The 27462-nt window shown below is 36.0% G+C and overlaps 1 protein-coding gene across 10 annotated transcripts in view; it reads left to right on the forward strand.

Moving 5' to 3' along the window:
- The first annotated feature begins 411 nt into the window (after positions 1-411).
- Positions 412-27462, forward strand: part of REV3L (REV3-like, polymerase (DNA directed), zeta, catalytic subunit) — a 166210-nt gene continuing 139159 nt past the window's right edge. For 4 of the 10 annotated variants that reach the window (XM_005883745.2, XM_014531317.1, XM_014531318.1 and 1 more), the window contains exons 1-3: positions 6016-6113; positions 7700-7827; positions 11563-11672. In XM_005883745.2, coding sequence (XP_005883807.1) covers positions 11603-11672 — 70 coding nt within the window. In that variant the 5' untranslated portion in view covers positions 6016-6113; positions 7700-7827; positions 11563-11602. Of the gene's footprint in view, positions 558-834; positions 977-5804; positions 5946-6015; positions 6195-7699; positions 7828-9304; positions 9384-11562; positions 11673-27462 lie in introns of those variants that run through there. The other 6 variants (XM_014531313.1, XM_014531311.1, XM_014531312.1 and 3 more) reach the window with 6 other exon arrangements.

A 27462-nucleotide genomic window follows, 5' to 3' on the forward strand; every position in this document is an offset into this window, starting at 1 on the left:
GATACTTTTCTACACATGGTTTTTTTTCCCTCTACACACGTCATTAATTATGTATGCCTCAGTGATTTTCAAGCTCTGTTTTATAGAGGAGTTTTGTTTGTGGAAGTAAATAAATTTTACTATGAGCTAGCAATAATTCTAGTACGTGAAAAAGCATTCCTTAAATAATGTTGTACTCTCCTGTTTCTCAGTATTTAAAAAATATACATGTAAACTACTTTATGATAAGAAATATTTATATCTTCTGAACATCTTACAGTAAATTACACCCACCCCACCCCCCAAAAAACATACTGTTTTGTTAAACTACATCTTGAAATATATAATATAAGTGAATATAAAAGTAAGATTTCTTGTACATATATTGAGAATATAAAACTTGCTACAGAGAAACCCATACTTCAACTTGTTAAGGATTATCACATTGAGTTTGCTGTAAGTATAGTTAAAAAAATTTTTTTCTCAACAGGTGAAAAAATTTGAAGTCACTGGAGTATATTTAGAGTTTACAGCTTTCAGAAATCAAGCCTGCATTTTTAACATGTCCAAAACTCCCAGTAAAGTTAATATTAATTAATAAACAAAAACTGTGTAATTATCTGATTCTGAATTCTTTCCCCAAAGAAAACTATTCCAGTCTACCTAATACGTAAAATAAAATTTGAAAATAATTAATTAAAAAGGAAGGTCAATATGGCTTAGTAAAAGTCTGAATGCTACAATTTTTAATGAAGACACTGTTTGAAAGTACAAACTATGTTTATAGATTTATGAATTAGTAAATTAATGAAAAAGTGTAACACCTGATAAACCTATGTTAATACAGTACCATACTTAAGTCTTTCATATGTAGTAATTAATTTTGGAAGTCCTTAATTCTTTATCTTGGTTTGGAGACAAGGTGTTTCAAAACTCAAGTTTGCTTTACAAATGAGATCCTAAAAATGGCAGCAGGAGAAATTTTCTTCCCCCAAAGGTGGTGATTTCATATTTATATTATAATTTCTGACCTGATTGGTTTATTACATTTTTACTAGTTCAGTTTTTCTGTTATTGCATGAAAAGTAGTTTTCTGCTTTAGAAAACAGTCCAGTTGACCTGATTGTCCTGTTTTTTTGAGTGCATATCTTAAGTAATTTAAGAAATAAATTAAGTGTCTTAGTTTTAAAAGCTCCCATCTCTTAAGTTTGTGAAATTTGAAAAACTATTTAAAAAGTGGCATATTCAAATTTGAATGATAAATCCTTACTGATTTAAACCTTGTTGACTGAAGATATTGATACCTGAGAGAATCAGTTGAATTTTCTTCATCTGAGTGGAATGGAATTACTACTACTACTACTACTATAATTATTACTACTTAAAAAAAAACCTCTCCTGCTTTTCTTTTAGTCATTTTTTAAGTGTCTTAAACATTGTTTTGACATAACAATGTATTGAGCAGGATAACATCATTTTGGTAGCTTGTTTAATGGAGGGAAGTAAGGTTATAAATAACTTAAGTACAAGACAGTTTTTTCAGGCTTCATTGTGAGGCGCTGACTCAGGTGGACCTGGGAATCTGTCCAGTTTCCACATCCCAACTCTTGCTTAGTTGCTGGATGTAACTCTATGTTGAGTTTAGATGGCTCCCTCTCATTTTTTTTTTTTTCCTCAGCACCAAGTTAAACAGAATTACACTTTCAGAAAGCTTTCCTGCTGAGATGCAGAGTAGGAGTAAATAGAAGAGTGTAGTGTGAGTGAGATGTTCACAAAGCAATTAAAGTAGGCCAAACAGACTTATAGAGGGAGCTGCTTGTCTTGAAGATTACTGTAAGGAACTATGCCAGTCCCCTAAGTCTCTCCAGCTAGTGAAAATTCTGGTAGATGTTCTAGAATAGATGCTAACTGTAAAACATGAAATCAAATGTTTCAACATAAGAACTTGATAATTCTGAAATGCTCTATAATTTATGTAGTTGCTTAATAACCTCAGTTTTTTTGTAAATTTGTGGGTTATTAGATAAGTTTGAGATGGCTACAGTTTTTAAAGCTATGGCATTTATCAAAAACTCAAATTACAAATAATTTTTCTAATGCAGTCTTGTTTGTTCATAGCCTCTTTTTGCTAACCCATTTAAAAATATTTTAAGGTTATATAATTACCTATTTGATATAATTATTAGAAAGATGAGTACTACTGAGATTTAGTGATTTGCCACAAACAAAATTAGTCACTTTAGTAGGTATTTGAAGTCCTGAGAAGAAAATTGTGTTAGCTTTCTGTATTATATTTGATTTAAAGTAACAATCAGTAAACCAAAGGCTTAATCAAGAGCCCTCTTAAGTCTGTGGATACAGTAGAATCTGGTAATATGCGATTCCATTCATTCAGTGAACACTTAATGAGAACCTGCTGTGTAATATTGAGCTATTATTTTAGGTGCAGTTGTTTTGAACAACTTTTACCCTCCAGAAGCTTACAATGTGGTAGAGATGATAGATATGTAGACATAACTCAAACATAGTTTAGAATATAGTAGAAATGTGTATAAGAGCCAGGCCTCAAAGAAGGACATGATTAGTGACATGTTCTGGTGGCAAAAAGGGGAGTCAGGGAAGGCTTCATGAAGGAAGTATGGATTAAGTCATTTTAAAGGAATTTTAAAAGAAAAATTCTGATAGAGGAACAGATACAAGGTAATTTACAAATGAAGTGAAAATTGCTTTTGGCAGGGCAGCTTGGCAATGCATGTCAGAATCCTTGAAATGTTATTTTTTGACCCAATAATTTCAGTTTTAGGGATTTTAATCTATGAATGTAAATCTTTGGGCAAAGTCTGATTATCTTTTGAATCATCTACTTCTTGTCATTATTCATTACCAGCCTAGTCTAAACTAGCATTTTGGGGATGTATTTGCAACAATAGCCTCCTAATCTTGGCCTACCCCAGTCCATTCTGTTCCCTTCTAATCTATTTTCTACATTGTAATGAGAGAGATCTTTTCAAAATACAAACCTGATTATATCACCTACCACTTGATAGGCTTCAGTAGCTTTCCATTGCCTTTAGGATAAGGACAAAGCTACCTATCTTGTGTGGTGGCATCTACATGTCTTATAAGGTCTTGCATAATCTGGCCCCTACCTTTCTATCCAGTCATGGCTTGAGCCATGTTACTCTTACTTTGCTCTTTGTGTTCCAGCCTTATTGGCCTTATTTCAGTCCATTATTCTTGCCATGCTCCCTCCCACAATGAGGCCTTTGTACCTGCTGTTCCCTCTGCCTAGAATGTTTTTCCTTTTCCTTCACCTATACTTTGATTTATCTTTCCTCAGGGAAGCCTTCCCTATCATAGACTCTCAAAACTCTAAACTCTCCTTCATAACACTTGCTATAGTTGTAATTTTATATGTTGGAGATTAATGTCTTTCTCCCCACCCCCACCCCCACCCCCGCACAACCTCCCTAAGTGCTGGTTTTGTGTTCATTTTTGCTCGCCATTATATAGTCAAAGCTTACTACATGCTTGAAACAAGCATTTGTTGCAGGAATTAGTCAATAGATGATAGTCTTCACAGAGAACAACCCAAAATGTCCAACAATTGGGAAATGGTTACACAAACTGAGCATATTCATATAATAAAATTTATGTAATTAAAATCATGTTTTAGAAGAATATAAAATAATATGGGAAAACGCTGTCAGTATATTATGCAGAAAAATCAGTTTACAAAATAGTCATTTATTAAATATGCAGAAAAAAATACACCAAAATGTAGTTTGTTTATCTCTGGGAGGTTGTTTTGTATTTTTCAGGTTTTCTACAGAGAACATGTGTTGATTTTATAATTTAATAAAAAATTGACTATGTACAAAATTAAGGAAGATCTGATATTTTAGATATGGTTCCTATATATATAGTAACAACAAAAAAAATTGAGGTTCATACTGAACACCAAAATAAGTATCAACCAAAATGCATAATTGCATGATTATAGTGTCTAACTTGATTATATAAATTCAACATAGGAACTGCAAAATGATTCTTATATTAAAGCAGGCCAGTAATTTCTGGTTTTATTATACTCATTTATGTGTAAACTGATTTTTAAATGTTTTGAAAAGTAGTGTGGTTTGGGCACATGACAGCAATGAAACAGAGCAGAGACCAGAAATATATATATATGAACTTAATATATGGTAAGAAGAGTTACTTAGTAAACATTGTTGAGATAGCTAGTCATCTGGGGCGTGGGGGAGTTGGCTTCCAGATGAATCAAAAGATTTAAATATGAAAACAAGCAAAAAATGTAGGATAATTATTTTTAATATAATCTAGGAACAGTGAAAGCCTTTCAAAGTATGAAGTAGAACCGAAGCCATATTGCTGAATTTTACAACATAAAAATAAAATTCTGTAGAGAGAAAATCAAAGTTAAAAGAGAAACAGACTAGTAAATCTTATTTGTACACTTTTCACAAAGAACTAATATCCTCTTAATAAATAAAGAGCTCCTAGAAAATAATTCGATAGAAAAAAAGAAGCAAAGAGAATTCATATAAAAAGATGTGCAGTTTTATTTATAATGAAGATGTAAATGAAACCTGTATCATACCTTTTATTACCTATCAAATTAAGAAATACTGGTTACATAGTATAACTTGGGGAGGGTAAGAGGAAGGGGAAATAGACATTCTCATACATTGCTGGTGGGAATATGAAGTGCACATTTTCTGTGGAAAGCAATTTGGAAATCATTTTCAAAATTAAAAATGTGCATATATTTTTGCATTAGTAATTTTATTCAGTAATTTTATCTTCTAAAAGATTGTATATGTGGCAAATAAACATGAAAGAATATTTGTGGCAGCATTATTTGTCATTGCAAAAGATTGGAAACAGTCTAAACTTAAATCAGTAGGGGAATGGGTAAGTAAATGATGGTATGTCTACTCAGTAGAATACTAGGCAGTATTTCTTAAAAATAATGAGGCAACACTGTGTACTGCTATAATGTCACGTCTAAGATATATTAAGAGGGGGGGAAAAAGCAAGATGCAGGACTCCATGTATAGTATCATGCCATTTGAGTGGTTTTAAAAATATATAAAATATACATTTACATGTAAATATCAATGTATATTATAAATATGAAATAATACATTTTTGAAAGGATACATAAGAGTTCGGTAATAGTGAGGGGAACTGGTGGCCCAGAGGACAAAGGTGGGAAACTAAATTCTTTTAGTATACTGTTTGGTAATGTTTGAATAATTTTTACCACGTGCATGTAATACCTATTGAAAGTTAAGTTTTAAATTATGTTGTGCTTGCAGGAATTGGTATGGAAGAACAAAAATAAAATCATTTGACAACTGTTTACACGTAGTTGTAACAGTTGTCAAATGATTACTGCAATACTGTTTAATTTTAGGTTTTGCTAGAGGTCTAATTCAGAGCTTCCAATTGATGTTATGTGGCTTACTTGGAGGGTGGCTCTAGCAGAGTAGGATCTGAAGGAAGGCTGTGAGGTTCTTGTAAGCAGATAGCATAAGCAACTAGCAGTTTCTGCTCCTTTTGATATTTTAAGTGCATTAAAGGAGGTGCTTTACTTTTAGGAATCTAGCCAACCACACAGTGTGTAGCTACTTCTCATGGAGAAGGGATCCTGGAGCTGCTACCAGAGTTTGTATTCTGGGTGCCTGAGGAGCATGTCAACCCAGTGCAAGGTGCAGCCCACTGAGATGAGAAGACAGTGTGGCAGGGATGCTGTCCAAGGGGGGCGGGGGGCGGGGCAGCTCTTGACCTGACTCTCTGTATTTGCCTATATTGGATCCTTCTAGCTATGTGTCTGATTTGCCATTTAGCTTGCTGCAAGGTGACTGCCTAATAGTGCATCTGTGTTCTGCAAGAATGAAGCATCGTTGTTATTTTGAAATATTGTTCCTGATGTGGAAAAGGTTGGATTTTAAATTATATTATTACAAACTTCATTTAAACTTTTTCTTCTATAATTATATTAAAAATGTGAGGCTTTTTTTTCTTTTCACCAGGCACTATGTCGATGCCTCCTCATGCCCTCCTGTTGGCCAGTGTGCTCAACAAATATTATTTACTATGTGGAAAAGGTTGGGAAATACTTTTCTGGTCAAATCCTGTTATTTTATACAAAAACAAACAAACAAAACAAAACACTGAAATCTAGATAGGTAAGCACAGGGATTTGTCCAGTATCCTATATAGTAGTTGGTTGATGTGGGTCTGGGTCTAAAAACTGAGGATCTTAACTCTCAGCTTTCACTACCTCACACTGGCCGACCAAACCTGAGAGTTAATTGGAGGAAGACATTGATAGCTGAAAGATGAATATACAGAACTTTAGAGAAACTGCATGTACACAGCTTAGAAATCTTTAAGGGCCTACTGTGCCCAATAGTGCTTAAAAATCTTCCTACAGAATAGGTTATAGTAGGATTTGTTATGATAATTGTAGCTATTGTCTTTTAAAAATAATAATAAAGGTTAGATTATAGCAAGAAGGATTTAGGAAAGATACATAAAAATTGATACTAGAACTTTATGTATAATTTTTTCCAAAGAAAAAGGGCATTCCTATCAGGAGACCTTTCAAGTTCCTTTGCTAATATTAAACTTTCTCTTGTTTTGCTTGTGATTGTATTAAAATATGAGTGGAGAATGATTTGGAGTTAAGTAGGTTGGTTGGGATTAAATAGGTTTCAAAGAATGTTGCCATTAGCCCTAGTGTATTGTCACTTTGGTACCTGCTTGCCATTTTAACACCACAGTGATACTAATAGAGGAAATACTAGGAGTTAAGGTACAGTAAACTTTGGATAAATTGTGTTAATTTGTAGTTTCTAAGGTAGGATACAAATAAGGCAGGAGTAGGTGTCTTAGGCTATTAAAAGAAAAAAAAAATCCACTGTCCAAACATAAAATGGATGCATTTTTGAGATAAAAATAAATTATAAGTAAAATCCTCTTATGACAGTCTGTTTGACCTTTTGGTGTGTGGGTGGTATTTTGTTTCAGTTTTTGGAGGGTCATTCCTTTTCAGTTTTCCAGATGATCTGTGTTTCTTCTAGTTCTCAATAGATTTTTAAATATTTCATTTTTTAATGAAAAATATTTTATTGCTTAATTAGTACTGGCAAACTGGACTGTTTTCTGCAGCAGAAATTGAATATATGCCTAGCAAAGTAAATTTTGAGAAAAAGGAGTTGTAATTGTCATTGGGAAATTTAGGGTTTTATTTTTTTCCAATTCTATTTTCTTCTTAGATGATAGTTGTGGGAAATACTAAGAATTTGAGGTCAATTTCCTTGGGGACAGTTTTTTCATTTCCTTTGGGTTGAAAGAGCATTTACTATATAAACGATTAAAAAAAAAGGAAAGTGTGTTACCTCAAAAATGTTTGTGTAATATATAACAATATAACAAGAGTTTTCTTTTTTTCTTCCATTTATTACATTTACCAAGGAAGTATAACAAGAATTAAAAGAACTACCTTATTTTGTATATATATTTACACTTAAAAATAATTTATATATTAAATTAGATTTTGTTTGAGAAGATGAAATGAAAGACTTTGTAAGAATACATGTTGATATGTGAAAAAATGTGAAGTTAAAACATGTTGGCATACTCCTAGTTTCTCAGAACAAGAAAATGACTAATCTAAATTTCATTTCAGAATAAAAACCAAGACAAGCCACATAAAAGCAACCTAAAAATTAAACTGTCATCATATTATTTGTTTTAAAACTATGGAGTAATATATCTGAGGAAGATTTCTCTCAAAATTGTTTTTCTCAATTTCAAGTAAGTAATTTATTTTGGTTAATATGTTGGGGATGAGGGGGGGTGGGTGAGCCTTGACATTGAAATTGATAAATCCTACTTATCCTTAAAGTGACAACTCAAATGTCAACCTCTTTAAAGCCTTCTATGACTCCTTTGCCCATTCCTAAAAGATTTTCTTTTTAATTTCCCATAGTCCTAGCCCCCTTTCATATTGCTGATAAAAGACTACTACACTGGGTGTTGTGTTTGTCTGTAGGAATAAGTCACATGGCACTACCCAGAAGTGCCTCCTGGCAGGCGCCCCCTAGTACTCTCCCCACTGCTGTCTACTGCTGAGAGATACAGGGAAAGTTATTTTATTTCTGTGAATCTTAATTTCCTCCTCTGTAAAGTTAGTTGATAATTTCTACCTCTTTGGATTATTATTAAATGCAATTACCAGCAAATGTTTGACATGTAGGGTGTCCCCAAAATATACACACTTTGACAGCTGATGGCTCAATTTTGAAAATGAAATATATTTTAATAAATACTGCCTTTATAATTATTCAAAGTGTGTGTATACGTTTTTTGGGACATCCTATATATATAGTAACATAAGTGTTACTTTACCCTTCTAACGCCAGAATTGGCTGCATTACTTCTATATATAGTAAGCACTCTTTAAAATGTTTGACTTTCGAACACACAACACAGTATACTTACAGAATTGTACACTTGAAACCTATAACATTTATTAACCAATGTCACCCTAATAAATTCAATAAAATTTTTTAAAAATATATATTTTACCTCACTTAAAGGAAAAGTTTGACTTGAATTGAAATGAAAAATGGAATTTTTGTAGCATTTATTAATCCCTCACAATGGGACAAACTAAAATACCTGCACATTGTGGTGTAAAGCTTTTTACAGTTGGTCACTGACTCACATGTCTATAGGCCATGTAATTACCTGTTTGAAACACTTTTTTAAAAATTGATTTTTTTATAAGTACCCCACCCAGGCTTGATTTTTTTTAAACTGTTGATTTTACGCACATGCGCGTGCACGCACACATACACACACAAGTGTCCAGGCCCGATCTTGTCTTGAAGAAGGGCAAGGTTAAGCCATTGATAAAGGAGTAACTACAGTTTTCCAGTGCTGCAGATTAGGTTACGTGTAATGTCTTGTGAAAGAACCTTATTTTCCAAAGCCATGAGTAATGCCTTTTTTTTTTTTTTTTTACATGATGGTAGAATGTATTGAAAGTGTATGTGCCCGTGGTCACAGTAAATAGGTTTTATTGCTGTCTTCTTGTTTTTGCCTTTTGTGAAATGGTAACACAACAAAAATTGAAGCCTGTGGTTTTTAAACCTGATTGTGGAATGTGGACTGAGTGAATTCATTATTGCCTGGAGTTTTAATTCTCTTCATATTTTTTCTACATATATTTTCAGGTTTTATTTTCTTTTGTTTTTTTAATAACATTGTCTTTTTTTTTTTCATGAAGTCATTAGAAAGACTTTCGAATTAATTTTGATGATCACTCCTTGGTTGATGATGCTTAGTGATTTTAAAATAGAAGTCAGGTTAGTCAAAAGACCGTAATTTTACATCATTTTACTAACAGGGGTGATAAACCATTTATTGAGCCCTTCCAGTGTGCCCTGTTTTAAGTTATTTAATCTCTTTGCAACAACTCTATAAAATAGGTACTGTTATCCCCATTTTACAATTGAGGAAATGAGGCATGGATAGGTCAATTAACTTTTGCCTGAAGTTATTCAACATATGTTTATTTCATAGCATGTGAGGATTAAAATGAGGAAACATGTATTAAATGGTCATTACCTGCCTAAACAGAAGTGGAGAAGCAGTACTTCCAGAATTTGATAATAGTCATTATTGAGACATGACTGACCATGCATCTTTTCTTATTCATTACTTTTTTGTGTGTTAATATACCCTGGTACTCTGTACTGACCCATTTTTTTTTTTCTGAGCAACGTTAATGTCTCCTCACATTCATGTTCCCATTTGGACTGAATTATTTTGTTTTATGTATGTGTCTTTATAAGGTGATGGTAGGACTTTTATATCAATGTGATATAAAATATTTTATGAGTTTAATTAGACAAGTAGTATATGAATATATTCTCATTGTGAAATTTTAAAAACTGAAACAGATAAAGCCAAAATTTTCCTTGACCACCAATCCTTTTCCCCTCTCAACTTGTATGTTTTTGCATTACAATCCTCTCCAAAATTTAGTGGCATAAGATAGTAGCCATTTTTTAGCCCATGAATCTGGACTGGGCTCTGTTAAGCTCTGTTCCTGCTTCTGGCTGGGCTGGCTTATGTGGTGCAATTAACTGATAGGTCAGTTGGAAGCTAATTGGTCTAGGATGGCTTTACTCATAGGTCTGGATATTGGTGCTGCCTGTTGGCTGGGGTGTTGGAGGACCATGTATCTCTAGCAGGCTCCCCTTCATCTGGAGGCAGTACTAGGGTTTACAGGAGCTGAAAGTGAAGGCAAGACCCATATATTTTTTGTTGTACCATGGTTCAAAGCAAATCACATGGCCAAGCCAAGTCATTGTGGGAGAGGTTTTGTAAGAGCATGTGACTGACTCATTATGGGGCTGTTACTGCAACAATCTACTATACTACTGTTGCTGGCTGACTCATTTTTCAGGAAACATTTGCCATTGTGACAGTGCCCTGTAAGCAATTTATTCTACAATTCAGGTAAATTTAGTTTATTTGTTGTCCTTGTTTTATTTCATTTTTATCATCCCTTAGCATCATTACTGGTCCCATTCACTCAACAAGTATCTACTGAGCACCCAGTAAGTGCACACAGTAAGGTATCACGAGGTGAGCAGCAGATGGAACAAGACTTAAACTTGCCTACCTGTCTGTTTTGTTATGTAAACAATTCTGTAAAAGCAGACAGTTGTAACAGGTGTTTTTTTTAAAAAATAACCAACAGCCCATACTAGGCTCAGTATCTTGTGTACTGCATTTTTTAAATATCTTACAAGGATTTCATCAAGTGAGGAAAAACTAATACAGGATTGTTTCGATCTGTACTCCCACCAGCAATATGAGACTTTTCGTGTCTTCACCAAAATTATGTTCTCAAATGCTTTGATCTTTGCCAATTAATAGATAAAAACATGGATCTCAGTAAAGTTTTAACGTGCAGTTCTTTTATTCATGAGAGTGAGTGTCTTTCCATATGCTTGAAAGCCATTTGTATTTCCTTTTCAGTGTACTGATTGTTCATCTTTCACCCATTTACCTGTTACCATTTGGTCTTTTGCTTTTTAATTCCATGAAACTCTTAGGATATTAGAAAAATTGGTCTCTCTCTGTACTGACCAATATTTTTTCCATTTTGTTTATTCTTATGGGAAATACCTTTTGTTTAAACAACTTTTTTTTTCATTTTATAAAGAGCTTTTATATCTTAAATTAGGCTTTTAGATCACATTTAGTTGAAGTTAGTTTTAAATATTAGGCATAGAAATGGAAGAAAAAATCCTGACTTTATCACATCGTATCTACAGAACTAATCTTTTAAAACCCTGACTTCAAATGAACAGTTTCAAAAGGATCTTATTTTTGATTTACTTTTTTTCTTCTTCTGGGTTTGGTTCTATCATGAGACCACTCCTTTAAAAAAAAAAAAAAGATTTTTTAAATTTGATTTTGAGAGAGAGCGCAAAACATTGATTGTCTGCCTCCTGCACTCCCCCTATCTAGGATTGAGCCTGTAGTTCTGGAATGAAATGGCAACCTTTCCATGCAGGACAACGTCCAACCAACTGAGCCACACCCTCCAGGGCCACTCCTTTTGACAGACAGTCCAAGAAGTAAGATCATCCTTTGGAGAGCTTTTTAGATGATTAAACTGTATAGCATAGGTGGAAAATACTTCATCATATAGAATAAATTATTAATAATGTTGCTTTGAGTTTATAACATATACATTGTTCTAATCTATCTATCTATCTATCTATCTATCTATCTAGTCTATCTGTCTATCTGTCTATCTGTCTATCTATGCGACCATTACTACTAGATGACCAGACAACTGGCCGGTAGCTATGAGGTGCACTGACCACCAGGCGGCAGACGCTCAACGCAGGAGCTGTTCCCTGGTGGTCAGTGTGCTCCTGGAGCCAACCTCCCATGGTCCCTCCCCCTGGCCGGCCAGCCCCGATCAGCCCCAGGTCCCTCCCCCTGGCCAGTCGGTCCCGATCGCCGGCCAGGCCGAGGGACCCCACCTGTGCATGAATTCATGCACTGGGCCCCTAGTCCTATTAATAAAAGCCTATGTGGTCGTCACACCGTGACGCCCTCACGCCGCAACGAGCAATCACCAGGAGGCTGCGGGCGCACATGGGCTTGATGCTGCATGCGTGGCGCGGAGGCAGGACCCCCAGCTCCAGCCTACCTCTTTGGGGCAATCCATCGAGAAGCCCTGGATGGGTGGACGGGGCCTACCTCTTTGAGGCAATCTATCACAGGGCTCCCGCACTGTGAGAGGGTACAGGCCAGGCTGGGGGGACCCCTCCCCCCCCCTTGGAGTGCATGAATTTTGTGCACCGGGCCTCTAGTTTATATATAATCCTTTATTCAGTCAGCTTTTACCATGTCGCTATATTAGGCTGGGTAGATTAGGCCAGTGGGCCCCATAGAAGAAAGAGAGAAAGAGACTGAGATTTTTGAGAAAGCACTAATGTTAACTACTACCTAAATAATATCCTGCATTTTAAATAAGATTGTAGGGAGCTAGGGAAAGAGGATAGCAGAGACATATGTGATCTGAGCAGCATCTGACATAAAATACTTTGAGTTCTTCCTTTGACTTATATATAAAAGGAGATCAGAAAACTGGGAGGCTAGATAGATTAGCATGTTTTGAGCCACTTAATTTTTTTTCCAAGTCTTTAAAGTTGGCAGACCCTTTCTTCATACATAATTTTGCCCAGCAGCATCAAAAAAAGAAAAACAAGAATCCTTAAGTGATTTTTAGTAAGGAATGGTTGAAAGCCAGTTTTTGCCATACTTTGCTTAGTTTTTAATTTTTCAAAATTATTGAGGTGTTCTTTAGAGTTGGTTATATCATCAATATCTTTATAAATGTTTCTTTGACAATTAAAGTTTTCCATTTATTTGATATCAAATTGTTGACATACTATTGTTTCCTTGATTAATCCTTTAAAACATTTTTTAAACATTTCTGAGGCTGTAATACATTTTACAATGTGTACATTTTACAGTAATTTTTCCTCCTGAAAAGCTGATATTAAACTGACAGGGCGTCTTCTAATAAATAGAGGCACAGGTGGAGTCCTGCTGGGTGGCCTGCAGGGATCGGGCCAAAACCCGCAGTCCAATGCCGCCTGCAGCTCCTACCTGCCACTCCTGCTCATCCCCACTGTGCCTGCTGTGGGCTCCCACCCAATCAGTCCCGATCGGGAGAGGCTCACGCTGCCACAACAGCGCTCCCCAGCCATGAACCCTGCGTCTGGCACCCTCCCAAGGGGAGTGGCCTGCGGGATCAGGCTGAAACCAGCTCTCCAACATCCCCTAAGGGGTCCTGGATTGCAAGAGGGTGGAGGCCAGGCTGAGGGACCCCACTGGTGCACAATTGGGCCTGGGAGGTACCACCGGAGGGCTCCAGGGCATGTCCAGCCCATCTCGCTCAGTTCCAATTGGCCGGACCCCAGCAACAAGCTAACCTCTGGGTCAGAGCATCTGCCCCCCCGGTGGTCAGTGCACGTCATAGCAACTGGTCAACCAGTCGACTGTCTGCCCCCTAGTGGTCAGTGCACATCATAGCGAACGGTTGAGCAGCCTCAGCATATCATTAGCATACTAGAGGCCCGGTGCACAAAATTCGTGCACTCGGGGGAAGGTCCCTCAGCCCGGCCTACGCCCTCTCACAGTCCGGGAGTCCTCGGGGGCCGTCCAACTGTCCAGCTTAGTTGGACACAGTCAGATATCCTTAGCACTGCCGCGGAGGCGGGAGAGGTTCCTGCCATCGCTGCTGCACTTGCCAGCCGTGATCCTGGCTTCTGGCTGAGCGGCTCTCCCCCTGTGGTAGCGCACTGACCACCAGGGGGCAGCTCCTGCATTGAGCGTCTGCCCCCTGGTGGTCAGTGTGCGTCACAGCGACCGGTCGTTCTGCCATTTGGTCGATTTGCATATTAGCCTTTTATTATGTAGGAATACGCTTTGGTTGTTCGGTTGTTCTGCTGTTTGGTCTATTTGCATATTACCCTTTTATTATATAGGATAAACTCCTAAAGATAATATGACAGATTATAATTTGTTTTCATCTTCTATATACCTTTTTTTAAAAAAATTAATCGGTCATGGAATGAGATTCTTTGCACTTCCATTTTGTTCTTTATTTTTGCTTTGCATGTCTAATTGTTTTAACTTTGTATATTTTGATGTGTTATTTGGCACATCAGACTTCATAACGGATATGTCTTTAAGCAGTTCTTTTCAAACTATTTGTGATAAAGAATTTTTTCTGATACTTCTTTAAGATACATTAAAAGTAAGTACTAGGAAAAATGAAATGAGATAGAAAAACCAATAAGAAAAATACAAACTATTATTATATTAAACAGGTAGATTGCCATAAAAGTTTCTAAATGCTTTCAAGTTTTATACTTGTCCTGTTGCAGACCTATAAAAAATAGCTAATTTTAGACTACATTTGAGTAGCTATAGAGATTTTTTATCAAACTAGAGACCCTTTAGCTCTTTTTTTCTTGAATCCTGCTTCTTATTCCATGTCAAAATTATTCCTGTTTCTTTTTAGTTTGAATATTTCGTGATATATCATTAACTGTCACTATTTTTAATCCTTTTAATTTTACTTTACTCTTTCCTTATTTGGGGGTGTGTGGCTGCAGCATAGACTGTTTTTTTTAAAAACATAGATACAGAAATCATTTTTTTAAAATTTTTTTAAAAATATATTTTATTGATTTTTTACAGAGAGGAAGGGAGAGAGATAGAGAGTTAGAAACATCGATGAGAGAGAAACATCGATCAGCTGCATCCTGCACATCTCCTACTGGGGATGTGCCCGCAACCCAGGTACATGCCCTTGACAGGAATCGAACCTGGGACCTTTCAGTCCGCAGGCCGACGCTCTATCCACTGAGCCAAACCGGTTTCGGCCAGAAATCATTTTTAAAAGCATATATACAAAAATGTAGTTGTAGTAAAATTTAAAAACAAAGTATTATTTTATCCTATCTAATAAAGATGGAATATGCAAATTGACCATCACTTCATGACAAAGATGGTGGCGCCCACAGCCAATAAGGAGGGAATATGCAAATTGACAGGACAAAGATAGCGGCCATGGCGACGATGCAGGCATTCCGCCCTGATCTGGGCTCTGGGCCTCTGGGCAGCGCACACAGGTGCGGAGTGGCCGGGGCGGGGTGGGACACTTGCTATGAGGGGGACAGGGGGTGGAGGGAGCTATAGGAGGGCGGCAGGGCTGGAGCGAAGGCGGAAGGTGGTGGCCAGAGTGAAGGCCCAGGTCCTGGGTGCCAGAGGGAAGCCGGTGCTGGCAGCCTGGGGAAGGAAGACCTATTCTTGCATGAATCTTCATGCATTGGGCCTCCAGTTTTATATATAATGCAAAAAATTTAGCTTATTTTAGCTTTTTATCACTGAGTTTTCCAAGTTCATCTTCAAGACTAACATAAATGTTGAATGTTTTAAACTGTATATCTTTCAAAAATGTTTTAGCTTATGTATTAAACTTCAATAGAACAATTCGTACTCAACTCTACATATTAATTTGGTGTGGAGCATAACCACTAATCTATTTAGACAACACCATTTACTAGGTGTACCGGTTAATGCGAATTTTGTAATCAAAGAAAACATGATAATTTCAAGAGAAACATCAAAAGTGCTTTATTCAAAGTAATGTCCATCACTAGCTACACATTTCCCCCAACTTTCAGGTAATTTGTTGGATATGTCTCAGAAGACCTTTTCTTGTTTTGAGGCAAACCATTCAGAGACCCAATTTTCCACTTCTTCGTATGTTTTGAAGTGCTGCTCAGAAAGTGTGTGTGCCATCGATCGGAACAGTGGTTATCTGAAGGAGTAAGGTCTGGTGAATACAGCGGGTGGGTTAATACTTCCCAGGCAAGATCTTTTAACGCAGCAGTTCTCAACCTGTGGGTTGCCAACCTGTGGTCGAACGACCCTTTCACAGGGGTCGCCTAAGACCATCGGAAAACACATATATAATAACATATTGTTTTGTGATTAATCACTATGCTTTAATTATGTTCAATTTGTAACAATGAAAATACATCCTGCATATCAGATATTTACATTACCATTCATAACAGTAGCAAAATTACAGTTATGAAGTAGCAACGAAAATAATTTTATGGTTGGGGAAAAAAAAGGGAGGGGAGGGGGGGGGGGGGGGGGGGGGGGGGGGGGGGGGGGGGGGGGGGACATTAATACTTCCCAGGCAAGATCTTGTATCTTTAACTGGTTTTGAAGTGTGTGATGGTGGGTCATCATGAAGCAAAATTACTTTGCCGTGTCTTCTGGCATGTTCTGGTTGTTTTACGATTATTTGTTGTCAGGAGCAATCAGTATTAACGATTACACCTGGTTTTAGAAGCGCATAATACACCACACCTTCTTGATTCCACCAAACGCAGATCATTTCTTCTTTCCGAAGCGATTTGGCCTTACAGTCGATGTTGATGGTTGACCTGGATCAACCCATGATTTTGTGCATTTGGGATTCTCAAAATAAATCCACTTTTCATCGCCAGTCACAATTTGATGCAAAAAAGACTTTCTTTCGTGCTGTTGAAGCAACATTTTACTGATGACTTTTCGGTTTTCCATTTGTCTTTCGTTCAGTTGATGTGGCACCCATTTTCCTTCCTTTAAAATATTTCCCATTGCTTGTAAACAATTGGAAATTGTTTGCTGAGCAACGTTTAATCTTTCTGCAAGTTGTTTTTGAGTTTGACACGCATCTTCATCCAATAATGCTCGTGATTGTTGGTCTTCAAACTTTTTCGGTTGACCTGGATGTTCTTTGTCTTTCATATCGAAGTCATCACTTTTAAAGCGTGTAAACCAGTGTTCACAAGTATCTTGAGATGGAGCATGTTCACCATAAGCTTCCTGAAGAATACGATAACTTTCAGCAGCACTTTTTTCAAAATAATGAATTAAAATTTCCCGCAAATGCTCTTTTTTTTGGCACAAAATTCAACATTTTTAAGCGTAAAAATATCTATGATGTTAACACCTTCATAAAATTTGACATATGAAGTTTTGAAGCTTGCTGTCAGTACAACAAAATAGCACACATATCAAATCACCTATATATCAACATATGTGTAATCTCATCTATTGAAAAAAATCCGCATTATTAACTGGTATACCAATTTTGATTTAATTCAGTTGCCTCATATGTTTTCAAGTACTATTTTTCAGGAGATGCTCATGTGGATTACTTTTCTGAATTCTTGAATAGCCGAAAATGACTTTCTGTTGCATTCACGTGTTAATGGCAACATGGCTCAATACAGAATATTCTTGTATCCCAGGCTTTTTCCTTTAAAATTCTCTAAACATTATTTTGGTGTCTTTTAATTTTGACTGAGACGAGAAAATCCTTTTGATAAAGAAATGCTGGTGCTTTTTATTTGGGTATTATTCTTCTGTTATACCTTTGATTATTGCTTCTATTCCATTTGTTATGCTTTTTTTAAAAAAAAATCTGTATTTGTGGATTGGATCACCTTTTTTTATTTTTTGAGATTTGATGTCTGATCTTATTTATGTATTATTCTTATACAGTCTCATTTTTTACTGCAGTCAGACTTAGATGTAGAAGTTCTCAGAGAAGACAGGCTGTGTTTCTTGGCAGTTTGTTCCTAGTGTTTTCCTTTGGCCTCCTTTGTTGTCTTAGCTAAAAGTTTAGCATATTCCATGACCTCTTCCTTATTTTTATAGTAGGTTGTTTCTTTAGAGCAATATTCTGATGTTTGTAATGTGGAACCCATGGAGTAACAAGAGCCTAAATCTTGGGTGTTTGGGTCCAAGTTTATTACTTTCTTTGTTTAGGGCAGTGGTTCTCAACTTTCCTAATGCCGCGACCCTTTAATACAGTTCCTCATGTTGTGGTGACCCCCAATTTCATTGTTACAAATTGAACATAATTAAAGCATAGTGATTAATCACAAAAACAATATGTAATTATATGTGTGTTTTCCGATGGTCTTAGGCGACCCCGAAAGGGGTCGCGACCCACAGGTTGAGAACCACTGATTTAGGGGCATTCTCACAATGTACTAGCAGACATCTTCTTTAGAGAAGTTTGCGGATTCTGCTAGTTCTTTTGGGTCCCAGGTGACAAGTTACAGTAGTAGTATCAGTGAGACCAGGAATACCCCCCTCCCTTTTTTTTTTACAATGACCAAGCTGGGAACACTGAAATTGGCATTCACAGTGCAACCCTGAACAGATTCGCGCTTTCTCTGTCCAGTCCTCCTTGTCTTATACCAGGAATGCTCCTTACTCAGTAGCAATGGGACACAGCCATGGGTCAAGATACCCTGCTTCATGGGGAAACCTTGTTTGTCATTCCCACCACTGATTCAAACCACATTAACCCTTTCATTCTTTACCCAGAGCTTTTCAGCAACTTCTGTGACATATACTTCTCATAAAAAGTACAGGTTTGCACTCATCATCCACTTCAGTGAGTTTCTGGCAGCACGTGCCTGGAAAAGAGATGTTCAGCTTCATCCTGAAGCAGCTGACCCTCCGAAACACCATAAAAAGAGCCACATTTCTTTTTTATATACCTCTCTTCCCTCTGATTTTTAACTTTGTCCTTTTGCATTCCTGGTGAACATTTTTGTTTTCATATTCTAAATTACTGATATGTTTTTCTGCAGTATTCTATTATTTCTCATCGAGGGTGGGTTTTGCTATTGTTTTTTATATTATTTTCTTTTTTTCTTATCTCAAGTTCTATTTATATCTTAGTCTGCATATGTCTGTTGTATTTTTATTTATTCCTGGCCCTTTTAACTGATTATCTTCCTTATGAAAAAATGTTTCACGGAAACTTTTTATCATGTATCTTTTTGAGAACACACAGCAGATACTTTCTGTATTCCATTTCTCAATGTAAATTATTACAGATCATTTTCTTTGGCATTTTAAGAAGATGTTTTATCTGTGCTTCTGAATGTTTGTGTAGGTCCCATCCTTAACTGTCTATAAACAAGAAGCTATTTATCCAGTTCTGGTGTTTTACCAGTAGACAAATTATGGAAAGTCCATATAATCATCTTCATTTCCCACTCATAATCTGATAGAATTGCCCTCCAAGATACACGAAGCTAATAATTGTGCACAGCCCACTTAGATGAAAACATTCATCCAGTGCACCTCTACTAGATTGAAGTTTAAGAGTTTTTCCCCTGTTCTCACTGCATAGTCTCCAGTCTCTCTATTTTGTAGAAGCGAACTTATTCTTGGATAACCTGAGACAGTGTAGTGCAGTGGTCGGCAAACTCATTAGTCAACAGAGCCAAATATCAACAGTACGATTGAAATTTCTTTTGAGAGCCAAAAATTTTTAAACTTAAACTATATAGGTAGACACAGTGTTATTAACTTAATTAGGGTACTCCTAAGCTGGCCTTTGCTAAAAACGTCCTCAATCTGATTGAGGTACGTTTGCTGAGGTTGACCCTTTCCAACTCTCTCATCCACACTCATCTTGTATACTTGTTTCGTCTATCTCCTTTCGTTCATCCTTTCTATATGTCCGAACCATCTCAACATACCTTTCTCAATCCTCGACACTACATCTTCTTTCACTCCACAATGTTCCCTGTACGTGCGCTCCCGCACATGGTATTTTGTGGAAGAGCCACACTCAAGGGCCCAAAGAGCCGCATGTGGCTCGGGAGCCGCGGTTTGCCGACCACTGGTTTAGCGTGTGTTTGTTTTCACCAGAGTATTACATGAAAGTCTCCAGGTTATAAAGGTCCTTAGGACTTTTTGTGATTTCATCAGTGGTGGAAACTAATGTAACATCCAGGATGGAGAGAGCTATGCCCCATCAGTTATGTTAAAATTGGAAGTTGTGTTTTTAGAATAGGTGAAGAGAGGTATTGAGTGAGAGAATATAATCTTACACATCTAAGAAAGTTTTTAGTAGGCATCGGGTTTATTTTGAAGCAGACTGTTTGTCCAAGGTAGGGCTGTATATCTTAAATATTTTAGTGAAAAATTGGGACATGGGTTATTATGTATTTCATTGATTCTAAGAAGTACATTTCCCTCCCATTTTTTATAACTCAGTAATTGGGATGTATCTTATAATCTAGCAGTGTTTATTTCTTAGTGCAAAAATTAATAGTGTCTTATAATCATTGACATCTTAGAGTCAATGAACTATATTGATAGATGACTAGCTTAGTACCATTTTAAATTGAATCTCCCTTTTTGTTATGAGTATAGTTAGTAATAGCTTTTCTTTTCTCTGGTCAGTTTTGGCCTTCCTAGCTTTATTCACCTGGAAACCTGATAAATATAGACTGTCAATTGTGTAACCTGGCACCATTGCTTTTGGTAAAAATGACTCATGATTAATAAATTACATATGAACTGTAAATACTGGTGGGATATTATTACAGCTTTGGGCTTCCCTGAGTGTGATAACTCTGATAACTTTTATAATTGAGCAAGTCCTGTTGTAAATCTCAGGAAGCTGTATCTATGGGACTGGATATATTGATGGCTATTTGGTACTTCTAAGGTAGGGTAGCTACTACTCCAATCCATGTGATCGCATTCTCTCACTCTTGACCTGCCACCCAGGAGTGCCAAAGAGAATATCCCCTGAATTGCTGTGAGGACTCCTGCTAAAGAGTAACTACCTGATACTGCCTTGCTGGCATGTTTCATGTTTTATATCCTGCTAGGTATAACCAATATCTAATGTAGCCTGTTTGGGTCTTGTGAGTCTCAGTGTCTAATTGAGCCTAACAAGAGGAATTGTACTTTTATATCATGATTTTATTTTTCATTTTGTTATTTTGTTTGTAATGTTTGCTGAGTGAATCTGCATTATTATTCTTCATAAGAATTTTAAACTATGAATATATAATAAATATGAGAATATCTAGAATATGTATAGATTAAGGAATAATATAAAGAACATCTGCCTATTACTTAGGATGAGAAATAGAACATTACGAATATCTTTGAAGTCCCTAACTGCCTCTTCCTCTTCTATCTGTTTTGGTTCCTAATATTGGTTAATCATTTACTTGCTTTTCTTTATAGTTTTACTTCATAGGTATATTTCCCTAAGTAATACAATGTTTAGCTTTATTTATTTATTTATTTTTTGGAGCTATTTATGTGTATTTGTTCTGTGAATCTTTTTCCCCCTAACATGTTTTTGGAAGTCGTCCATGTTGAATAAAAAGCTGTAATTCATTTATTTTTCACTACTTTGTAGTATTGCATTATACAATTAACTATACAATTTTATTTATTCATTCTATTATGGACATTTGTGTTGTATCTTGTTTTTATCCCCAATTACAAACAGCTATTATGAAAACTATTGTACATGTCTGCTACTGCATATGTCCTAATATACAAACTTATGGTTATACTATGGGTGGAAGTGCTGATTAGGGACAATTGCTGATTGTGCACATCTCTATTAAGTAATGCCAAATTATTTTTCAAATTGGTTTATGGTAGAGGGCTTCTGATACTTCATATCAGCATTTAGAATTGTCAGACCTCTTAAGTCTTAAATTAATTCTTATAGATGTAAATGGTATCTCATTGTTAGTTTGTGCAATTTTTCACATTAGTAAGGTTGAATTTTTCCATATTTTTATCATCTACTTGTTCTATCAGATATTAAGAGAGGAGTGTTGAAGTCTCCAACTTGTGGATTTATCTATGTCTCTTTTAAGTTCTGTAATTTTTTGCTTCATGTATTTTGAAATTTTGTTTGGCCCATACCTATTTAGGATTATTGTGTCATGATGAAATGGCCTCTTTACTCCTGGTATTATCCTTGTTCTAAATTCTTCTTGTGTGTTATTAATATAGCCACTCCAGCTTTCTTTTGATAACATGGTATATCATGTAAAGAATTATGAAGGGTAGGAGATTTTTACCTTCTTACAAACTAGAAAGTTAACTTGCCAAAAATTTAATAAATGCTGGCAATAGACATGAGATTCCTGGATCTCTACTTTATTACCTATTAATAAGGAGGAATTGGAGAGATGGTTGCTGGCTAAGTACTGAGAAGCAGATTCACAGACATCTACCTAAGAGAGACCCATGGAGAATTGTCTCCCAACATATCTTTCAGACTTTTACTTTCAACCAATTTAAAATGGTTTTGTTGTAGACAGAATAATATAGTTGGGCTTATTTATTTATCTAGTCTGACAATCTCTGTCTTTTAATTGTTGTGTTTAGATTGTTTACATTTAATGTAATTAGTAATATGGTTGGACTAAAATCTATCATGGTGTTAGCTGTTTTCTATTCTCTGTTCTTTTGTCCTCTTTTGGATTACTTGGGTATTTTTTTATCCCATTTCCACTATTTGCTTACTTATTAATACCTCTTTTTTAAATTATTTTTTTAATTATGATAAGTTTGTATCTAGGGTTTATCATATATGTTTGTAACTAATCACAGTTTTTCATCATATAATAGCACATAGCTTTAAGTACTTTACAATTGTGTACTCCCAATTCTTCCTGCTCATCTCTTGTGCTTTTGTTGTCATTTATTTTACTTTTATTCGTGCTATCAGCACACAAATAAATTGCTACTATTTTTGTTTTAGACACTTATCTTTTAAAGCAATAACCAATAAAAAATAAAGTTATAGACAGTCCTCGGGTTACATCAGACTCGACAAACGTCATGTCGTTTCGTGGTTACATCGCCATCTCCCATTTATTTATAAAAGAAAAAGTTCCGTCATTTCGACATGTGTACCTATGTGCTTTTTTATTATTATTATTTATTTACCACAAGTAAAGGTCAGGAATTGTTATCTTTCTTTTAAATTTTTTTACTGTTTCACTTCATTACTGCTGTGTATGTGCTCCATGTGAGTGACATAGGTGCTTATGTAAGTGGGTTCCCACTTATGGCGAAAATTGCATTACATCGCACCATAGGAACGGATCTCTGACGTAACCCGAGGACCTACTGTATATATATTTACTTTCATTTATGTCATTTTCAGCTTTGTTGATTCTTTGTGTGGATACAGTTTTCTGTCTGGTATCATATTCCATCCATCTGGAGAACATTTATTGTAGGGCAAGTCTGGTGGTATTGAATTATCTCATATTTGTTTTTCTGAAAGACTTTATTTTTCCTTTATTTTTATGAAATATTTTTTCTGCCGAAACCGGTTTGGCTCAGTGGATAGAGCGTCGGCCTGCGGACTGAAGGGTCCCAGGTTCGATTCCGGTCAAGGGCATGTACCTGGGTTGTGGGCACATCCCCAGTAGGGGATGTGCAGGAGGCGGCTGATCGATGTTTCTCTCTCATCGATGTTTCTGACTCTCTATCTCTCTCCCTTCCTCTCTGTAAAAAATCAATAAAATATATTTTTAAAAAAAAGAAATATTTTTTCTGAGTATAGAATTGTGGATTGCCTTTTCTTCTTTCAGCACTTAAAAGGTGTCATCCTATCATTGTCTTGCTTACTTTTACTGTAATTTTTATCTTTGATTTTCTGTACATAAAGTATTTCTTTTTTTTTCCCTTTGGCTGTCATGAAGATTTTTCTCCGTCTTTGGATATGGTGTGTCATTGTCTTTTGATACAGTGTGACTTTACCTTTAAATATGATGTGTCTGTTTTCCTTTGTTTGATGATCTCTGGACATCTTGGCTCTTTGGTTTGATATCTTCTATTTAATGTGGAAAATTCTCAGCCATATTTTTTCATGTATTTCTTTTTACCTGTTTTCTCTCTCTCTCTGTGTATTTTCAAGTACATGTATGTTAGACCATAAGATATTGTCTCACCCTGGCCAGTGGCTCAGGTGGTTGGACATCAGCCTGAGTACCGAAAGGTTACGGTTCTATTCCTGGTCAGGGCACATTCCTGGGTTTCAGGCTTAATTCCCAGTAGGGGGGGCATGCAAGAGGCAGCCAATCGATGTTTCTCTCTCCTCCTCTCCCTTCCTCTCTCTCTCTCAAAATCAATTAAACAACATTTTTAAAAATGATAATTGCTTCATAGCCCCTGTATGATTTGTTCTGTTGTTTTTTGTTTTTCTTTTTTTATTCTGCTCTCTTTTTTCCTGATATGATGCAATTTATCTTTTAGGGAGATTTCCTTGATGAAATGGGTTGTTGCTATTACTGTAGTATTGCTATTTCAGAAGGTGAAGCTTTAATATAGAAGCATATACTTTTTGGCAAGTAGAGATCTTTCAGATTATTAGTAAAACATGGACTCATAATAAGTTTTGTTCCAACTAAAAATGGGTTGATTGGATTTTGGGACCACTAGACATGGCCCAGGATTGTGGCTGTCGTAAAGATAAAATATAATGTAATAATTCTAATGACTTATAAACCAAGTAAGCTATGATTTTTAGTTTTATATGTCAAAGTGTTTATTTTTTATCTTTCTATATGTTAATCACCTGAAAGTCATTAGATTCTCATTCTTAATTATGTTGTTATAACAATAAATATTTAATTTGGAATAAATATAATATTATGTATTATCAAATAGCTAGACCCACATATGTTTATTTTACTCTCATAGGACTCTATAGAATTAAATAGACATGGAGTACAATACAAGTAAGAAATCAACATGTTTTATTTTGTCTTTGTAGTCTATTGAGAAAATGGTTTGGAAGTGTAAACGGTATGCCTTTTAAATGAGAAATATTTTTACATATAGAAAATTTAAGACCATGAAAAATTAATAAACCAGTTAGTATAAATAAGACAAACAATTTGAAAATATCAAAGTGTGGAAAATTTTTTGAGTATATACAGATGCCTTGAATTACTAAGTTAAATGAGATTTAGCTAGTTTGCTTTTTTTAATTACATGATAGATGAATAAAAAGGAATATCATCTCAAAAGGGAAGCAAGATATACTTCTAGTTTTTTTCACTTACATCAATTGAGGTGTATTAGATTCACTAAATAAAAAATATTTGGATATGTCTGATTCAAGTGTCTAAAGGTTTTATCATTAAAAAATCTTACATTTGAAATCTGAAGCTTATTGTGGAATAGGTATTAATATCTTTTAAAAAATTGGTGGGAACTGGTTTATTATAAGCACTTTTATGTGCTCTCAGCTTTATATAGTAAGATTCCTTGTCATGATATATGGTACTTTTTCACATAGAGGAAAAGTTTTTTTTTGACCCATGTTTCAGTAGCTGGCAGATTTTGAAATGGGAACATCTCCAGGTTAATATTGGAGAACAGCCACATAAAAGGACAGGAGCCAAATGCATGAAGCATTTGCTTTTTTGGCAGAAAACCCCAGTATGTACAGATTCTTTTTAAAAATCCAAGTAAACCTAATGATGGGTAGTTTCTTGTTTAGTGTTAAATTCCCACTATAGCCCCAGCATACACCCAAGAACAGAGGGTCAAGCTTCTGTTGACAACTATGACTCTCTTTGGCTCTACTTTTTGCAGTTGTAGAACCAGAACAGGAAATTGTTTTTCCTCTGATAAAAAGGAAGATTCTAAATTAGTTAAATGCAATTGGAACCTTGATCCTACACATACATGTATACACACACAGAACAGTGAAAATTCATAGTGTTCTTTTATTGTATAAGTTCTTTGATACATTGTAGGCTGGGTTTTGGTAAATATTTATTGAAGAAAATGAGTTATTTCTTTGTATATATTTAAACAGATGAAAAAACCTTACAAGCAGATTTTGGACTTTCAAATACATTCTCTTTTTCCATTGTTTCTAAAAATATTCCTGGGTTTCATTCTGGGAATAGTTTGACACTTTGAATGCTTATTTTTATGCTTGGTTAGGCGGGTCTAGAGCAAACTTTATCTAAGGCTGATTTTGCTCTACTGCTGAGGCCATAACCTTATAATTATTCTACCTGATGTCCTGTGAAGTGTGAGATTTTTTATTTTTATTTTTTTCTGAATGAAACACAAATTATTCCCGCTACTATCTGAGCCCCTGTGAATGTTCCCTCTGTTACTTCTAATTGGTTCTCTTCTTGTTTCTGGTAGATTCTTCACAAACATGTGCTGATATTACTCAATAAGGACTTGAAAGGGGGATCCTCTACAGATTTATTCCACTCTCTGCAACTCTCTCCTCTCTGGTACTCTACAAATTCTAGCAAGTTTGACCTTCCAATTTCCTCAACTCAGGGAGATTGCTGGGTTCTACCTGGGTTCCTTCTCCCTCCGCTCCCTGGAAACTCAAAGTAGAGCGCTGTTGGAGGGAGGCTCACTTTGTTTCCCTTCTCTTGGGGATTACTCTCCTATTCAGTCATTGTTCAATATCTGAAAACCATTGTTTCATACATTTCTCTGATTTTTTGTTGTTTGTTTGTTTAGTTGTTTCAGGCAGGAGGGTAAATCTGCTTCCTATTACACCATCTAAAATGGAAGCTCTGTCTATTCATTTTTTAAAGATTCAGCTCAAGTTTTAACTCCTCTCCAAAATGTTTCATAATCCATTTTCTAGTCAGGAATCATTTAGTTGCAAAGAACCAAAGCCCTTTCAAAGAAACTCTAATAAAAAGCCAATTTATTATTACAATGCAGAGAAAATTTCTCAGATCTTTATCGCATGGTACAAACAGGTCTGGCTTCTCGTCCATTCTTTTCCTGCACACCAGTATCCTCCGCAGGGTTCTTTCCATTTGCCTTTGGCTCTCACTTGCCAAAGTATTAACACTACATGACCTTTCAGCTCTAGTCCTTATACTATGTCATCAGATTACCTATTTATGTGAATTAATCTTTATCTTGGGTAAGCAGAGTTCAATAGTGACATGACCATGATTAATGATAGAATTAAAGTAAAATTTTAATTTAAAACAACTTAAGTATTTTATGTAAGAAATACAACCTATACATTCTGAGTATGAAATTAAGGTCTCCGATAATACTCAGTAAACACAGTGTTTATACCGAGGTAGCTTATTTTGCTTTTTGATTAATAAATACTACTAGAGGCCCGGTACACAAAATTTGGGCATGGGGGGAGGGGGTGTTCCTCAGCCTGGCATGCACCCTCTCTAATCTGGGACTTCCCTCTCACAATCCGGGACTGCTGGCTCCTAACCGCTCACCTGCCTGCCTACCTGATTGCCCCTAACTGCTTCTGCCTGCCAGCCTGATTGCCCCCTAACTGCTCCCCTGTTGGCCTAACTGCTCCCCTGCCGGCTTGAAGTCGCCCCCAACTGCCCTCCCCTGCCAGCCCAATCGACCACAGTTGCCCTCCCCTGCAGGCCTGGTCACCCCCAACTGCCCTTCCATGCTGGCCTGGTCTCCCCCAACTGCCCTCCCCTGCTGGCCTGA

This window comes from Myotis brandtii, unplaced genomic scaffold (genome assembly GCF_000412655.1).
Source record: "Myotis brandtii unplaced genomic scaffold, ASM41265v1 scaffold8, whole genome shotgun sequence".
Classification (NCBI taxonomy): Eukaryota; Metazoa; Chordata; class Mammalia; order Chiroptera; family Vespertilionidae; genus Myotis; species Myotis brandtii.